Source organism: Zosterops lateralis, assembly GCF_965231275.1.
Source record: "Zosterops lateralis genome assembly, chromosome: 2".
NCBI lineage: Eukaryota > Metazoa > Chordata > Aves > Passeriformes > Zosteropidae > Zosterops > Zosterops lateralis.
This window is the reverse complement of record NC_139763.1, coordinates 77550878-77568431: the sequence shown is the minus strand read 5'-3', so window position 1 is coordinate 77568431 and position 17554 is coordinate 77550878. Positions and strand designations below refer to the sequence as shown.

Genomic DNA, 17554 nt, shown 5'->3' with positions numbered 1-17554 from the left:
ACCACCACAAAGTAGAAAACTGCTCCATCAAGGGGGTCTTAAACAATACATATTAATTAATTGAATACTGAAATGGTTTGGGGTTTTTTTGTTTGGTTGACATTTTTTGGCTGGTTGGTTGTTTTTCTTTGGAGGGGGACCATCTGTTATTCTTTATTTTTCTTGAGAGCAAGGTATTAATGCAAAAGAGCAATCATTTGTGTTCTCTTCTACCCAGCTCTTCTATTCAAACGAAGGCAGTAACAGTATATCTAATAACATAATTTTTCAGAGAGGTGGCAATTATTCAATTTCATTTCTGTGTTACTAAAGTACCACTTGCAGTTAATATTCTAGTAGTGCTGCTGTAGAACATGAATTAACACTGGAAAGCAGGTTCCATCTGACTGGACATCATTACACAACTTACAACAATAATGCTTTAGCTAGATGTTTGCTGCCCCGAAAACTTCCCACGTAAACATCTAATTAACAGTCTTCAATTTACAAGAATATCGTCTGAATGAAATGTCAAGTTTCTGCTCTTCATATTCTGTTGCTGAAGTTAATGTTAACACTTCAAGCATAGCATAGTTTGGGTATTTTGAGATGTGTCTTTATCTAGTATGAACCGTAATAGAACCATGTTGAATGGAATTGTTATTTTACATTGGCTAAAGATCTGCCTCCTTAAGCACCTGGTCTATTTGAATTTTACCTCTTGCATATAAGGTTTGCCTTTGAATATTAATGTTGCTTTTCTGACTACCAAGTGAAACATGGAAATATCTTAGAGTAACTAAAGTTTCCTGTGTATTTTTCTTTTCCTGAGGGGATCATGCAGTCCTTGCAGATGTTATTATTTCTAAAGCTTCTGAGGAAAATAGAGTTAGTTAATAATTCATTGCTGTCACTTAGAAACATGGAGAAAATTATTGTGATAAGGCTTTTCCTTGAAAAGAAGGGGCCTTTCCGCAGTAGGAGGATATATCTGACATTGAAATAGTGTGCAAAAAAGAGGAATACATTTAATTTTTAAAAAATATTTAAATATTAAAATAGATATTAAATTTAAATGGGTAAAGAGTATGATATGGATTTTAAAAAATATTAAAGAACATTTCAATAATAGTAGAATATTTTCAGCATATTAAGAGATAAATTGTTCTAAACCAATTGTATTTTATAAGAGCTTTTAAAAGTTGTCTTGGACTTCAGTGCAGGGCATAAAAGACCTTAAATGGCCTTTCCTAACAATTTCTTGAACAAGTGTTTCTAGAACACTTATCCTGATATGTCTTCTGAGTAATACTCCTAGTTATTTCTTTGCACAAGATGAAATGCATTTGAGGGTAAAATATTTGAGCAGCAAGACATAGTAACAATTAGTAAAGTGATATTAAATTTTCAATACGTACCAGGACTTACTTGAGCATACCAGTAAAAATGCAGAATAATTTAAGTATCTGCTTGTTGTATAATTTCTCCAGCTATTAGGTTACTGATCTGAACTTCTGTTACATCTACAGTTAGGCTATGATTCGGTTTGTTACCTAAGAAATTTAAATTTTTGCACCTTTCTATCATCCTTGACATTGGTGCTATTAGTAGAGTCTTTAAGCAAACTATGTCCTTAAGTTTTGGTTTGAATAGTCATTAATGCAAAGCATCATTTAAACTAATAATGACCAGCAGATTCATACAAAGAAAAAAGCAATCCTAAAGACCCTTCCAACTATGACAGTATTTTCCAGTAAAGTATTTTCCAGACTTTACTGCACAGAAACACTGCAGAGGACATATTTTTTTCCTGTGCTTAGAACAGAAGCTACATTTGTTAGCAAAAAAAAAAAAGCCCAAACTTATAGTCTCATCCATATTAATTATATTTACATACAGGGACAAAATTTGGACCAGTGAGAGTGGTGTATTTTCATGCACAAATGTTCCTGTGCAGCAAACAGCAAGGACAAAATGAGAGGCCTGGCTGTGGCTCCTTTGAAAGAAACTGCCCTAAGACAGTTTGCATTGATTAGCTTAAATAGAGCTGAAAGTAGTTTGTGGTACACTAATAATAAGACTTAGCATATTCCAGTGACCTAAGATATCACACACAGGAATTGCACCATTATAAATGTTTGAAAACATGAAGTGAAGAAAATCCAAATAATTTCGTGCTTTGCCAAGGGACTGTGCCAAATATAGGCGTTTTTTCTAATTAAGTCAACAATATTAAAATAAAAATTATCTAGTGTGATAGATAATTAATAGTGTGATGCATTAAAAAATGTATATAAAGTAGATTTTCTTTTGCTTATCTAAGTGGCTTTACTATAGCAATAAGTCACATCCATTTTCTTTAAGCATTAGAGGTTTGTGCATCTATTATGAAGGAGCAAGAGGAAGCAAAGGGGAATGAAATACCCCAAAGCCATTCATGGAGAAATAAAGGTTTCAACTATTTACAAATACTTGTTCTGATTCCTCATAGTCTACATTAAAGGAAACTGACAGATCCCAAACCCAAACTAATGTCAAATGACAGATTGCTCAGATCAGAACACTGTGAGGGGCTACAGGCTAAATGACTCAGTGCAGCTTCTCTCCATTTGCATCTTTAAAATTCTTATTTCCAACATGCAGACAAACCAATTTCATACTCCTGATTTTCGATCCAAATGAAAAATTCAGGGGATGATTTTCCAACCACCAAAAACTTTCTTTTTAATTCCAGTTAGTAGGTGTTAAAGTTTGCAAAGGTTTTAACTAAATGTTGTGCATCCCTGGTTGCTGTGGTTGCATCTCTAATGCAGTATAAAAATTTACTTTGGTTTGAAATTCAAAATATAATACCAAAATAATTAATTAAAATCAGAGAAAGACACTAGTACTATAGCCTAACAAAATTACCCATTGCTAATTCTTCCTCCCCACCAAAAATGGCCACACATATGACTTTTTCTTACTCTAATTGTTATGTAAAGAATATAAAGCTCCAAATATAAGCTGCCTAACATTAATTTCTATTAAGATCCAGACACTGTGTCCATGTCTGTGCAACAGGTCTTCAGTAAAATCCTGAGTTGTTGTGTTGCAATTCTAATGTTTCCTGCCCCAACTGCTCAGCTGCTTCAGCATCCAAAAACAATTTCTACCACAGACATCTGCTTGTGAGAATCTGCTATGAATGATGCAACAGAATGAAAATTAGAGCTTCCATTCCTCATTATCTTAATCTTGATGGAAGTCTCTTCTCACTGATTTAGCATGTGATATGGAGAACAAATGCACATCCTAGCCCCAGTGGGTCAAGGTAAAATTGTCCCTGGGATAAGGAAGGAATAAAAATTTCCAACATCAATTTCAAACATACAATAGCAAGTTCTCTACCAGCTGTAAATAATATCTGAGAATTTCTATGATGGGTGATGCCAGATATTAATGAATTAGTATTTTTTCAGTAAGATAGTGGAAGAGTCAAAGTATCTGCACTACTAGTACATTTCATTTATACTTAAGAATTAATCAAAAGAAAATAATATAGCAGGCAGAGTAGATGTCTTTTTTTTTTATACCAAAACAATGATGTCTGTATTTCTTATTTCTTACTCCTTCCCCTCAACATAAGACCAAAGTTTATGGTCAGTCTCAAAAGTTTTCTGTAAATAGAGCAGCAGGAAGGAAAAAAAATGCCACATTTTAATCAAAATACTGTAACAAAAAAACAAAAACATGCAAAACTTCCCATACCAGCAACGATAAGAAAAGATCCAGTATTTCTTATGAGCCTGATTTCCATCCATCAGCTTCTTAGCAGAAACTTGGTTTCAGAGAACTTTTCTATTCATATCAACATTGCAAACAGCATGGAATTCCATCCTTCCAGATAAAGCAGCATTTTCTTTATCAAGGACTTACTCCCCCTGGTCCATACTTCATTGCTGAAAGAACAAATCGACAAAATTACTGATCTGAGTGAGCTAATGAATTTTTTTAAAACAAATGTACTAAGCATGTTTTCTAATTTAAAGTATTACTGGTGAATATGAACTTTGAATAGACGGCAATATTTTTACAGTGAAAATAATAACTAGAAAATATTATCTGAAAACTATAGTTGCAAAGTATTTTGCAGCATTCCACTGATAATCCAAGTCCAATCCTGAAGACTTAGAGTGGAAAATTTACACTCTCACTCATGTTTCTATGGCTTGTAGCAGTTCTTAAACTAGTTTAATTATGCTGTCATTCACAAAACTGACATTGTAGAAATGTTACTCATATGTATGACCAAACTTGCTGATATTCTGGACAAGAAAATAACACAGGTGCTGCAAGCTGGCCATCAACAACTGCACTATTTCTGATACAATCAGAGTGGGAAATTATAATGTGCAGAGATATATGATACACTTTGAAATCACATTCAATTTCAATCTAGCTCCTTTAATTATTAATTTGTTTGGGGATTTCAGCTTCATGGGCAGTGAAACTTGTGGCTAATTGATTTCTATGTCTGTGCTTTAAGCACTTATGTCCTCTCCCAGGTCTTCTGTCATGTTTGTCAGTCCAGTCTAATGGCTATTTCTGCATAAGCAAGTAGCATGGATCAATAGGAGAAGCAAAAAGTTGATGCTATCCACACTGTCCACTGTCCAAAATTTCTCTTTGGAATAGCTCTATCTCCTTTCCACACATGGATTCCTGTGGAATGCTTTTCATCTGAAAAGCAATACACTCCTCAAGCATCCCTTCTAGTCTAATATCAACTGAAGTTCAGGTGCTCAGACTGCTTCATTTCACAAACAAAGCCTGCAGCAAGTGGGGACACAATGAGGAAATTAACATCCATGTCTTGCAGCAGCTGGGATTTTGCCCAGATATTCCCCAGATACAAGTGCAATCATGAATCGCACTTATGTCTGGGGAATTAAATTGAGATTTGAGTTTTAAGATTTAAGATTTAGGATTTGAGTTCCAGGTTGAGATACCAAAGTGTGGAGATCTACAATATGAATTAGACATCTGCACTTTTTTGCATTTAATAGAGGTTCAACTGACTGCTGACAAGATCCATGAATTAACATTTAAAATAGAAATACATCTCACGTGCAGTTTTAATTTTACAAACAGCCTCTAGAACAAAAGTTTTCTTTCCTCCCTGGCCATCCTGTTGATACTTCCAAATGTCAACTTGATTAGAATTATTCTTTCTGAATACTGATTATCAAAATTGTCCTTTTTTTTTTTTTCCTCAGCACTTCATGTATTAATACTTCCATAAAGAGAGGCAGGTTGCTGCAGTTTACTGCATGGTCCTCTTAGTTCAGAGTCACAACTACTGCTTTTTTGTGAACCTGGTCCTCAGTTGCTGTGTCAAAGTATCGTTTATTTAATCAAATTTTTAACAGCCTTTTTGTAGCCTGGTCATTTTGAAAAATAATATTATAGCATAAAACCCAATTTCTCTTAAAAAAAAAAAAAGTCTTTTCTTCAACCAGTTTCTTAACAATCCTTAATTTTTGTATTAAACATATTTAACTAGTCGTGAATTTCAGCATGAAAATCATGCTTGAAACCCATGGAAGATTAAATCTGCATTTATTTTATCTAGAAAACAATTCTTTTTATTATGTATTATAATAAGTTAATCTCATTCGGTGTACTTAAATTAACCCATGTTCAATTTTATCTCAAGCCCAGTTGCTGTTATATCTTGATTACTCTTCCCTAATAATTACTGCTAAAACCTTTTTTTGCAGTTGATCTCAAGACAACACACTTTTTGACATCAAGATATCTCGTCTCTTGACTCTTTAACTCTCATCTCTTTTTCTTCATGTCATAGATGAAGATGAAAACTCTTTTCTACAGAGAACTGATTTTGTGCCACTTTTTTCTGAAATGTTTTATGGACGACACCCATCTCCTTTATGCGATTACAATGATTTTTCTTACACTTAAATACAATAATCTCCAAATTCTCACTTCGATCTCTCAACCACCCTTTCTCTATTATCCTTAACTCTACACCAGCCCCATTCTCCTCTCTTAGCTTCCCTTCTATTTATGAAGTTAAAAAACTTTTTGCTATGATACTTTTTTTATTAAAATATGTAGACATGCCACGCAGGTGGTCTCTCCGTGACTGAGAGATATTGGCAGGGAAGGAAGAGCAGTCTATGTTCCTGCTGTGTGCAGAAGTATTATATGAATAAATAAAGCATTTCAGTTTCCATCATAACCAGACCTCTGGCTTTTTTCCCAAACACACCAAAAAAAAGGCAGGACAGATGAGTGCTAGGCACCTTAAGGAAAATATTAATTTTTTTGAGCCAAATAACTCACCAGCAAATGTGTTTGCAATTCCTTTGGATGAAAGATCCACCCTTTCCCTCATGGATAACAAGAGTTATTAATTACATAGAAATGTAATTGATAATATCCATAAGATTCATTAGATAATTTTCTATGTGCATCTAACTTTCTTTTCTTTCAAGGTCAGAATTTGAAAACTATTTTATATCAGGAGTTAAACTGTGTATAAGCTTTTATAGTTTGCAAATATTAAAAGGAATAGCCTTTTCTTTGTCTGATCCTGTCAGTATGTTGATGAGAATTATCACTGTTCTGCAAAGACTATTGCCATACAAATGATGTCATCAGAGCATTGGAAACTGAGCATGTTCATAGATTTATTTTTTTTAAATTACACCAAGAGAAAATGAAGTAAACTTGCATCCCTGCCAGTTTCTAAATCAGTGTGCTTCTTCAAAGGTGGGACTTATCATAACAAAATTTCAAGACTTCTTATTTTTTGGAAAAAAAAAAGTCCAAACACTCAAAACTCCAATATGGAGTCATTTGCTTAATACAATAATGTTTTCAATAAAATTACCTTTAGGAAAATAATGTGACTCAAATACTGGTGTATATTTTTTTTGGAGAAGGATAGGAAATGCATCATCAGGTGGTACTGGGGAACCCTAGAGTAGACATGTCCTTCCTCTGCCCCATTCACTTTTAAAGCTATTATTTTCTTCTTCTGTCTGCTGAGAGCAGTGAGTGGTTTCACATCTGAAGTAAACAGAAGTACATTTTTCACTGGAATGAAATTCTGTTTTCTCCATCATAATGTTTATAAACCTCGGGAAATAAACCACCATTTCTCACAGAGTCAGAAAATAGGGGATGTTATTGTTTTTCTTAAAGAGAAAGAAAGAAAGAAAGAAAGAAAGAAAGAAAGAAAGAAAGAAAGAAAGAAAGAAAGAAAGAAAGAAAGAAAGAAAGAAAGATACACAGTCTCATATTAATGATTTAATTTGAGCATATTATTGATTTTCAGGCCTATGTAAATCACTCCTAGTATAAATCAAAGGTAACAACTTTGAAGTTTAACACATCCAGCCTATAAATGTAATTCCTTCCCTCTTTTGCTGCTGAAGAGCCCAACCCAGTCCTGTCAAAGGCGCCATACTCCTGATTAAATACTTCTCAAGAGTAAAACACCACATTGTACCCTCCATGATTTTTGATCAGAGACTCCACAGAGGTTTCCCAGCAGGAGTGTCAGTCTATACTCTATCAGTCAGAAAGTCCTCTCTGGACAGAATATCTAAAAATCCAACTGTCCCTGGGGAAGAGCCATCCACCTGCTTATTTAGATTCTCTAACTCATAGGTTTTACCTAAATTTTCAAGTATAGGAGAAAGAAGCACCTCATGTCCTCCCCCACTTCTATGGGATACCTGAAAAAATTTGCTGAGGATTATCTGCTTCCAGTGTCCATGCTTGCCAGCCTACATCTCCTAAGACCTTCGAGGGATTGTAAGCACTACCTAACCTGGGGAAGGATATAGAACACCTGCAAGCAGGGCTTGGATTAAATGCCATCTAAGGGTTGTCATATTCCTTTTAGGCACCCAGTTCTCTGTCAGGAAGAGCCATGATTATTTACTGCTCTTCCAGTCCTACAACTCTAAGATGGAAGAAATTCAGGATCTTTGTCATTTTAGAAGACAAAAAAGGTGCTAATTTACATGCTGCTTCATGGATTTTATGATTAATATTGCATAAGCAAAACCAAAAATTTTAAACTCCTAAATGTGAGCAGCTGAACATTTCTCATGAATATGCTTTAGTGGAGTTACTTTCCAAGAGGTATAGAGGAGCTGCAATTATAAAGTCAGAGAAAAAAATAAAAGCCCATCTACAAAAAGCAAAGATTATTTAAGTCTCTTTGCTACACTGTGCTGTGATGCCATAAATCATGTTTTGACCAGATGTAATTAATTTTATAAGGTTTTTTTTCCTTGTCTTCTTTTAAATTTTGCTTCCTATTCTTCTCAGATCTGATTTCTAAGGTCATTTTTTTCTAGATGGAATAGCTTGTACTTGATATTGAAATTTGATTTGACAATAATATAGTGGTGAAATTCTGAAGACAAATTATGAAGGATTACCTTTTTTACTGTTCTACAAAAGTCTCATTACAATTCACCCCTAATAAGTGTCATAGGATACTAATCCACTGATGTTTCCAAGAAATTTTGAATTAAGGAAGGAGTAATAAAACGGATTTATTAAAACCTTTTGAAACAGAAGATAATTCAGTTATCATCTTCATCATCCCTTGCTACAGAGGCAGCAGTCCTTAATCCTATTTATTATCCCTGAAAGATATCATCATGGAATCTGGCTGGTAGGATGGGAGAGATATTTATATACTTATGGATTTATCCTTTCCAGGATAACTATTCTTCCACATGGGAGTCTGCGAATCCTGAATGCTTCCAAGTCTGATGAGGGACGGTATTTGTGCCAAGGTGTAAATGTATTTGGATCTGCAGAAATCATTGCATCATTATCTGTTAAAGGTATGAAAAAATGCTTTGACAATAATTATGATTTCTTTTGACTAATATTTAAATATTACTTACAATTTCCAGCCAGCCATAAAATAGCATTCTCCAGGCTGATCAAAAAAGCATTTCCAACTAAGCTAAGGGGACTAAACTCCATCTGGTCAAACACTGAATCAGATTACATACTCCAGCTGTTGTATTGTAGATGTGTCATAAGAATTAGTATATATATTAAATCACTCAAACCATAAATAGTTCTATCATTAAAGGAATCAATATCGCTTTTAACATATTTTATCTTTGTATGTTATATCTTTAAAGCTCACTTAGCCCTAACTTTTTCTGCACAAGAACAAACCTTTAATTAAAGTAATAATTGCATCTATGTAAAATCCAGAGAACAGTAGTGCCTTAGAAGATTAATAATAATAATAAAACCACAGCATAGCAATCAATTTCTGAACATTTTATTTTTTCATTTTTCTGTTGAATTTGTGGATTTTCTTTACAGGTGTTCAAGCCTTTTAACTTCATTTTTTAAGCTTCTTCCCATATTTAGTAATCCAGGAAACATCCGTTACTATTTTACGCAAAAAACCTGAACTTTCCATGCAATCCCAAGATTCCAGGTGCTGAGCCTAAAAAAAAAAAAATTTAAAAAGTTGTTTTTTCTGAAACTAATAGAATTAATTAATCTATCTCAGATGTTCTAGAGATTGTTGTTTAGGATTCTGCCTTATTGACTCCATGTACCTTCTGATCCTCAGTGTCATACTTCAGTGTGCATTATGAATATACTTCAGTATTTGACTGCCTGAAATTCATACTAAGAGCAAATGTAAGCTCTGACTAAACTCAGCAGTACTCAATCCTATTGCTTTGGTCTGGCACTATAAGTAGACTTCCATCTGAATGTTCCTAACTCTTTGTTTCAAGAACCTACAAGAATAGAGCTGACTCCCAAGAAGATTGAGTTAACGGTGGGAGAGAGCATTGTCCTCAGCTGCAAAGCCCTCCATGACAGCTCAATGGATGTCACCTTCTTCTGGACACTCAATGGGCAGCCAATTGACTTTGAGAAAGAAGGTGGACACTTTGAAAGCATCAAGGCAGTAAGTCACCATGCATTTTTTATCTCTGTGCTGGGAATTATTAGAAGTTTGCGTGCTTTTATACATCTCCCATTTACCACATCTTGACCCAACTGAGGGATTACTAGTTTCAGTAATATTGGAAAGAAGTGTTAGATAGAGGAGGTGCAAACTGCAGATCACCAAAATTACTCCAGGTAGTTTTCTTCAAGATGATACTAAATTTAAACTTGTACATCCTATTATTAGTGATGTACTGATAATCTTTGTGGGGGAACAGGAAGGAGTTTTCATCAAATCCTGCTTACATTCTTCTGCTGATTTTAATATAGAAAGGATGCTGCTATAAGCATTGATGTCTCTCTCACAGATAACATGGCTGTTGAAATGTCCTCACCTCCCAGTTCTTTACTTGCCTAGAATATATTTTAATATCTGAATAGCAAGGGCTATATTTACTAACTCCCCTGCATGAGGTACTTCCTAATTGTGCAACTATTATTTAAGTCAATAAGAATCATATGGACAAAAATATGTATACCAATTTCAAATATTGCCACTTGAGTCAAAAAGAGTTTCATATGACCAAATGGTATGATAAAGTTATTCAAGCCTGTCTCATGTAAAATGATTTGAACATTTCTTAGCAGAAAGAGATCATTTAATGTGAACAAGTTTGGAAATGGAATCTACAGTCATTTAACTGAATCTTCCAACTAATGAAATGTAAATCAAATGTCCATGCTATGTTAACAGAAAAAAATGAAGTTCATCAAGGTCAGGAAATTTTAAAACTTAATGTATCTCATTTGAGTACAATATAGCAAAGTTAACTCTGCATTAAAATCCTTGTCAGCTGGAATCAATTTGTTCTTCTGCTTACCTAAATGGAAGTCATACTCTTTACGAAATTCATATCCACTTGGTGGGGGTTCATGTTTTTAAGATTTGAGTTTACTTCAATAAGCCTTTTAATTGAACAACATTAGTAAGGTATATCTTAGTGGAGAAGTTCTTTGCATAGTACTCTTCATCTGAGGAATACAACACTCAACACTATTTATGTAAGAATGAAAACTTTCAGTCTTTTTTAACTTAAAGGTCATTCTTTGATTCAAGAAAACACCCTATGATTACAATTTAACTTCAAGTCATTCCCCAAAAATGGAAATCTAGAATGTGCTCCATGGTTCTTATGTATTTCAGCATCTCTCTTCAAAGGAAATTTTTCATCACTGGGAACAATCCACAAGTTAGAAAATTTTCAAAATAATTTCATATCTCATGTCAAAATAAAACTAATTTAATATCATTTATTTTATGAAAAAATAGGATTTTGTAGATCTCTTTCAAGAATTCTTCATTAATGTCATTTCTACAAGAGAAAGCATTCAAATTGATAGAAATAAGGCTTAGTCAAAGTGATCGAAGATGACATCCAAATTTCAGACAAATATTCATGCAAATCTCACAAAAATTACTGAATGCTTTAACTGTCCTGACATGATTAAAATTTGGCCAAAACTTGGTAGATTTAACCAGCTACTTGAGTTTATTACCTCCTCCTCACTGTGCTGCTAGAGTGTCACTGCTACTTTACTAAGTGAAAATAATGCTACCCACAGAATCATGGAATTTGGTGAGTTGAAAGGTACCCACATGGATCATTCAAGTCCAACTCCTGACCCTGCAGAGGACACCCCAAGAGACACACCATGTATGTGCCTGAGAGTGTCATCCAAACACTTCTTGAACTCTGCCAGGCTGGTGCTGTGACCACTGCCCTGGGGAGCCTGTTCCAGTGCCCAAACACCCTCTAAGTGAAGAACCTTTTCCTGATACTCAACCTAAACCTCCCCTGACACAACTTCAGGCCGTTGCCTTGGGTCTTGTCACTGGTCACAAGTGTGAAGAAATCTCTACCTATCCTTTTGCTTCCCCTAATAAGGAAGTAGAGGCAGCAAGGTCTCACCTCAGTCTCCTCCAGGCTGAACAAGTCTCTCATGAATCAATACTCAGTGTCTAAATGACTGACTAAGAGGATTTTAAAAAGTAATTTATTAAGTAAAATCTTAATTTTACTTTTATTTTTTTTCTTTTCAGAGGCACATAAAATTTTTGCCCCCTAAAACATAATTTTTAACAAACAGCAAACTTCAGCTAATCAGAAAATATAATCAGTCTGGAAATAAAGGCGTTATATATTTTGCAAAATATTACAGAATTAGCTCTTACCTTGCCACTGTTAAAATTGTGTTGAAATAGTGAAATAATATGCAACTCTAAAGAAGTACCAAAATATAGCATCAAACCCCAGTATTTTTAGACTGGACTAGCTCCATTTACCTTTAGGAGATGGTCAAGCCATGTTTTCTTTACTTGCATCCCTAACTCATTTAAATGGCAAGACATTTCTGGTTTTCATCCTAAAGAGACAGTGGAAGTGTTGGCTTGGATCAGGTGGAAGGGGTCTGAAAATAGCTGTTAGCAACTTACAGGCAGGATAAGGGGTGGGGAGCTACATTCCTCCTCAGAACAGGAGTAACAAAACATGACCTTGTTAGGACAATTGTCATAGAAATTCTCTGAATGCTGTTAGAAACAAAATGTGACACATCTTTTGACAGTCTTTTAAAGTAGTGGTTAAAATATCTTGATTTTTGAAGTGTCCTGAAATGAAGCTGGATCAGCTGAGAGATGCAAGTCTTGAAAGTTGTGATAGCGACTGTGGTAATAGAGCAACTTTTTTGGTGTTTTGACACAATTCCCATACCTACTCATTTATGGAATATTGTCAATTGTACCTCATTATCATTTCTGTTAACTACATAAAAGTGAGAAATTATTAAAAATGTTAGAAATGCATTTCTTTATTTCATTAATATATAAAGCATCAAGTACTAGGGACAAAGAAAGATAAAACTCCTTTTTTGTTGTCATGTAATCTCCTTTAACTTATCCAAAGTTGAGATACACAATGTGTTAAAGGCACAGGTTTATAAATGAAGAAAACAGACCTCTAAATTTGATAGAGTTGTATCTATGTCCCTTATTTTGCTCTTCTGAATGAAACACTTCAAAATCATATGAGCTGATCCTGAACAAAATGCTTTTTAATGGAGTACATTTAAGAAAAATAATATCTTTTGTGTGAATGAAGTCGCAATTATATGTCTATTTTTTTCTGCGGGCACTGATATTTCAGCAGATAAAAGTATTTTCACGCCTGCCTGCAGTTTGCTTATTCATTTTAAATCTTGACAAATTAAACATTATTTAAATGTGTTTTGCTAATAATAAAACCACGGTAAACCTCTCATCACTTGTCGCAGTCTCATACTTGCACTGTGGCAGACCCAAGTGTTAAGTGTGATGAGCATCTTGATGCTTAATGAAGTGTTATAAAAGCTATCGCCAAAGTAACATTTATTTGGGCTGTAGATAAATTTTCACTTATTTAAATTGCATGATCCCTAGAAAATACAATTAAAAAGAAAATCTTCTCTTAGTAATAAATATTACTTTACTTGTTTTGAAATTTTATCAGTAGCTTTTGTACCAAAAAAAAGATACTATAATTTTTCATATTGAGAAGTAATTTTTATACAAACCAAAAGTATTTTTGCTGTTCTTTACTGAGCTATCAATGATTTAGTACTCTTACCAATTTAGGTACTTCAAGGACTTGCCTGGCAAAAGATAAATGTGATAAGGATGTCGACTTGTCCATGAAGGGAATATTAATGAAAATAGACCCGCTCAATTCCACTGGAATGACTGCAGACTGCAGTCTAGGAAAAGAAAACATCTCAAATGTTGTATATATGTAACTTCTCAGAACATTTGGTAGAAAATCCAGAATGCCAAGGGTTATATAAAACCAGAATCCTTTGGCATTGGTAAGGTCCTATTTTGCCTAAGAAAAGACTTGATGACATTTTAGGTTCTGTGAGGGATAATCTGTGTAATTACTAGAAAAATATTTGCATGGAAGTCTGAATTTCCAAAATTTTCTTGTAGCAAGACAGTACGCAATGAACTCAGAAAGTGTAAACCTGCTTGCTTGTATTAGGATAACTGATTTTTCTGTCCCTTATGCCAAATCTAGAAGTCCTAGTCAAAATTCTTTTCAAAAATGTTCCTCCTAAAATCTCTACTGACCTTAATTTTATCTAGAAATATCTGATTTTTTTCAGTAGATTTTCATCCAACTATCATCATTCCAACTTTGTGCTTGAAGGCTGATACAGTTTTTATAGCAGCCAAACAAAATGGTTTACTGTGGTTATCCACAGACTGGTAAGCAACAGCACTGCTCTTAATGTCTCTCACCTTGACTTTTCAGACTCAGGAAAGTGATTTGGTCTGAAAATGTTCTTGCACTTTGATCTTAGCTGAAACTGACACCAAGGGAAGCAATAAACACATCTCATCATGTTGTATTTTACAATGGTTATTTGTTCACATGGAAGCAAATGGAAATCTACTGTTTTTCTTCAAAAGGAACAGTAGGAACAGTTTGGACAATGCATTTAATTCCTGCCTAGTACTGGAGATTTCAATTTGATACTCTAGAATTTTGGCAAGTGCATAAATTTGTACTTGACCTTGTATTTTCAACTCACTCCCTAATTTCTTGTAGTACTTTTATCATATTTGAGAAATTAGGATTAAAATTTCCTAAGCGTTTCTAAATAGGGAGGCCTAAATTCTACACTACATGAAATCAATTATAACTGCAGGCTGTTAATAATAATGTCTTTCCTCCTTATTGGATGTAAACCCAAACAAGGTTAATTAAATAGGGGGTTTATGTAACACCCCTACTGCCTCCTCATGTGAGGAAAACAGCAATAGTTGTCAGAAGCCTTGCAGAAGGTGACAAGCTCTATGCAGGGTGAATTTCTGTTCAGGGTAAAGCTGCCATATCAGTGTCATTGCTACCAATTTGTTTCACTGTCTGTTGCAATCCATTCCTGCTGCTGGAAGAGGCTGAACACAGCCATTACTGTCAACTCTAATCTCTGGATATTTCATCCTGTGCTCATTACCAGGTTTTGCCCACTTGTCATGCTACAGCAGTTACCTATTTGAGCAATCAGGAGCAGTTTAATTTTTATTTTTTAAATCTTATTTTCTGGTAATAAATAGGTACTTTAAATTAGGTAGGGTACTAAATGGAACAAGGATTTCTGGAATTTGAATTCTATGACTGGTAACCACAAACCAAAATCCAAACACAACAAAGACCACAGTGCAATACTGCACTTCACCATGCATTGTTTCCAGGACATAAACAGTTCTAGTGAACTGATTGAATTTATTTCATGCTGTGTTAGAAAGAGACACTCCAAACATTTCCTAGAATCAAAGGTATGTAAATTGTCGCATGCAAGCGCTTGTGGCTTTGGCTATTAATAAAGACTAAGGGACAGACATAATAAGTGACATCTTTTCTTGTTTAGCCTGGAGAAAAGGAAGCTGAGGCTTGCCCTTTAGAGCTACTTCAGAAGAGGATGTAGTGAGGTAGGGATCTGTTCTCCTGTCCCAGTAACAAGGGACAGGCTGAGGGGAAGTGACCAGGTTGCAAGAGGGGAGATTTAGATCAGATGTTAGAAAATATTACTTCACTGAAAGGGTGGTCAGGTATTGGAACAGGCTGCCCAAGGAAGTGGTGAAATCACCAATCTTGGAAATGTTCAAAAGGAGTGTGGATGTGGCACACATCCTGTGTTTAAGGGGGAACAAAGCAGTGCTGAGATAATGGTTGGATTTGATGATTTTAAAGGTCTTCTCCAACCTTAACAATTTTCTGAGGTCTTCTATTTAATTTTATTTTAGACAAGGGAAATAACCAATAATTTTGGAAAATGTGAGCCTCTTAACATTCCTGGCAAATTTCTATTAAAAACGATTGTAATAAATTGTGAAATACAGTCAGATAATTTTTACTGATTTGTCCCATTGTGGTGTTTTGTACCTTTTCTTGTTTACAGAAAGCATTCTAATGCAAAAAGTCTTGGGATAAATAAAAGACATTTCATGACAGTCCATCCTCCCCTCTGTTTACATGGAGCTGATGGATCATTTAACTGCTTGGAACAGTGTTAATCTGGGCTATAACAGCAGAGTCGATTGTTTGAACAACGGATCAATATCTGTTCCTAACGAAGCTTCCATTTAGAGCTCTGCTGCCAATTTTACACTTGCAGCTTCGCAGCCTTTCTCTCCAACTGCTGTAGCAGTGTTTTCCAAAGCCTTCCTGGCAGTACTTCTCCATTTTAGTTCTTACACTCCCAATCTTCTGGTTTTATTCTTGAAGCCTTGCACCTCCAAACCTCAATTGCGTCATTATAGAGAAGTGTCACAGAAAAAAGCTTTCACTCTCCTGAAACTCACCTCTACCTCTTGTCCCTTTGTCTCTTGTTTGGTAAACCAAGACACACCATGCAGCACAGTAGATAATGTTCACATAAATACTTCATAAATGTTATCCAACAATTTACATACAAAGAATCTTAACAATCAATCATTGTGTAACAACTGCTCTTAATTAACATATTCCAATTAACATTAGCAAATACAAATTTTAAGTAGGTCCAGAAGAAACTGATATAACACTAGGGGCAAAAAACCAAGCAAAACATAATCATCCTTTTCATTGTCACCTACTGAACTGGAGGGAGCCGCTAGAGATATTTTCTTCCTTTTTTTCTCATGGTAATAAAATCTGAAATACAGAACATGAATTTAGCAACAGAAGTGTAGTGAGCCCCTCTGTCCTGAAGCTTGTCATTTCACATCCCATCTATTTTCTCATTCCTTACCATTCTCACTACTTTTTCCATGCTTTCGTTAATTCCTTTACTTCACAAAACTACCCCAGTACATGACATACCAACTGACAGCTGATATTCTTTTAATTTTATCTCTTTTTCTACCTTCTTTCAATGGAATTAACCAAACTCATTTGCAGCAATTCAAGATGCACTTGAGATGCATTTGAAGCATTTCCAGCTGATTCCAGTTCTCCCCATCCACTCTCAACACTCCATCACTCTCTGGCATCCACTCAAAGTCTCCAGTGCTCACCAAAAGAACTCTTTTCATAATTCTTGCCTTGTCTATGCAAACTGTTCAGAAATACTGCCACTATAAGGATCTGCAATACCCCTGTATGATTCTTAAGGATTCACAAGCCTAAAGCCATCTTTTTTAGCTTCTTATAGACATGGGAAATGCAAGTTGTGTTTCATCAGGTATGCCTGAGTCAATCTGCACCAGCCTGGCTACTGCTATATTACCATTATTATCCTACCACATACCATTAATCATAACAAAACTGATAACAATGATTGCATCTTCTTTGTTTCAAATGCACTTATATGATTAAAACACAGAGGTCAGAATATAATTTTCCATTATCAATATATCAATCAAGAGATCTTCTGCTTCTTAGAAGATCAAATATTTGCAATTTGTGATCATCACAAGCAGTAGACAGATGTAGTTGATATGTTCAAACCTGAGAATTTGCATGAAATGGTACTTAAAATGCCCTAAACACAATATGGGCAGAATTTGGCTTCAAGCCAACAATCCACCAATAATGAACATATA

General features: G+C 34.8%; 1 protein-coding gene across 2 annotated transcripts in view; it reads left to right on the top strand.

The window, feature by feature from the left end:
- The window catches only part of CNTN5 (contactin 5), a 307173-nt gene that overhangs the window by 236087 nt on the left and 53532 nt on the right, over positions 1-17554 (top strand). For both annotated transcript variants that reach the window (XM_083854794.1, XM_083854793.1), the window contains 2 exons: positions 8728-8855; positions 9780-9955. In XM_083854794.1, coding sequence (XP_083710920.1) covers positions 8728-8855; positions 9780-9955 — 304 coding nt within the window. The remainder of the gene's footprint in view (positions 1-8727; positions 8856-9779; positions 9956-17554) is intronic.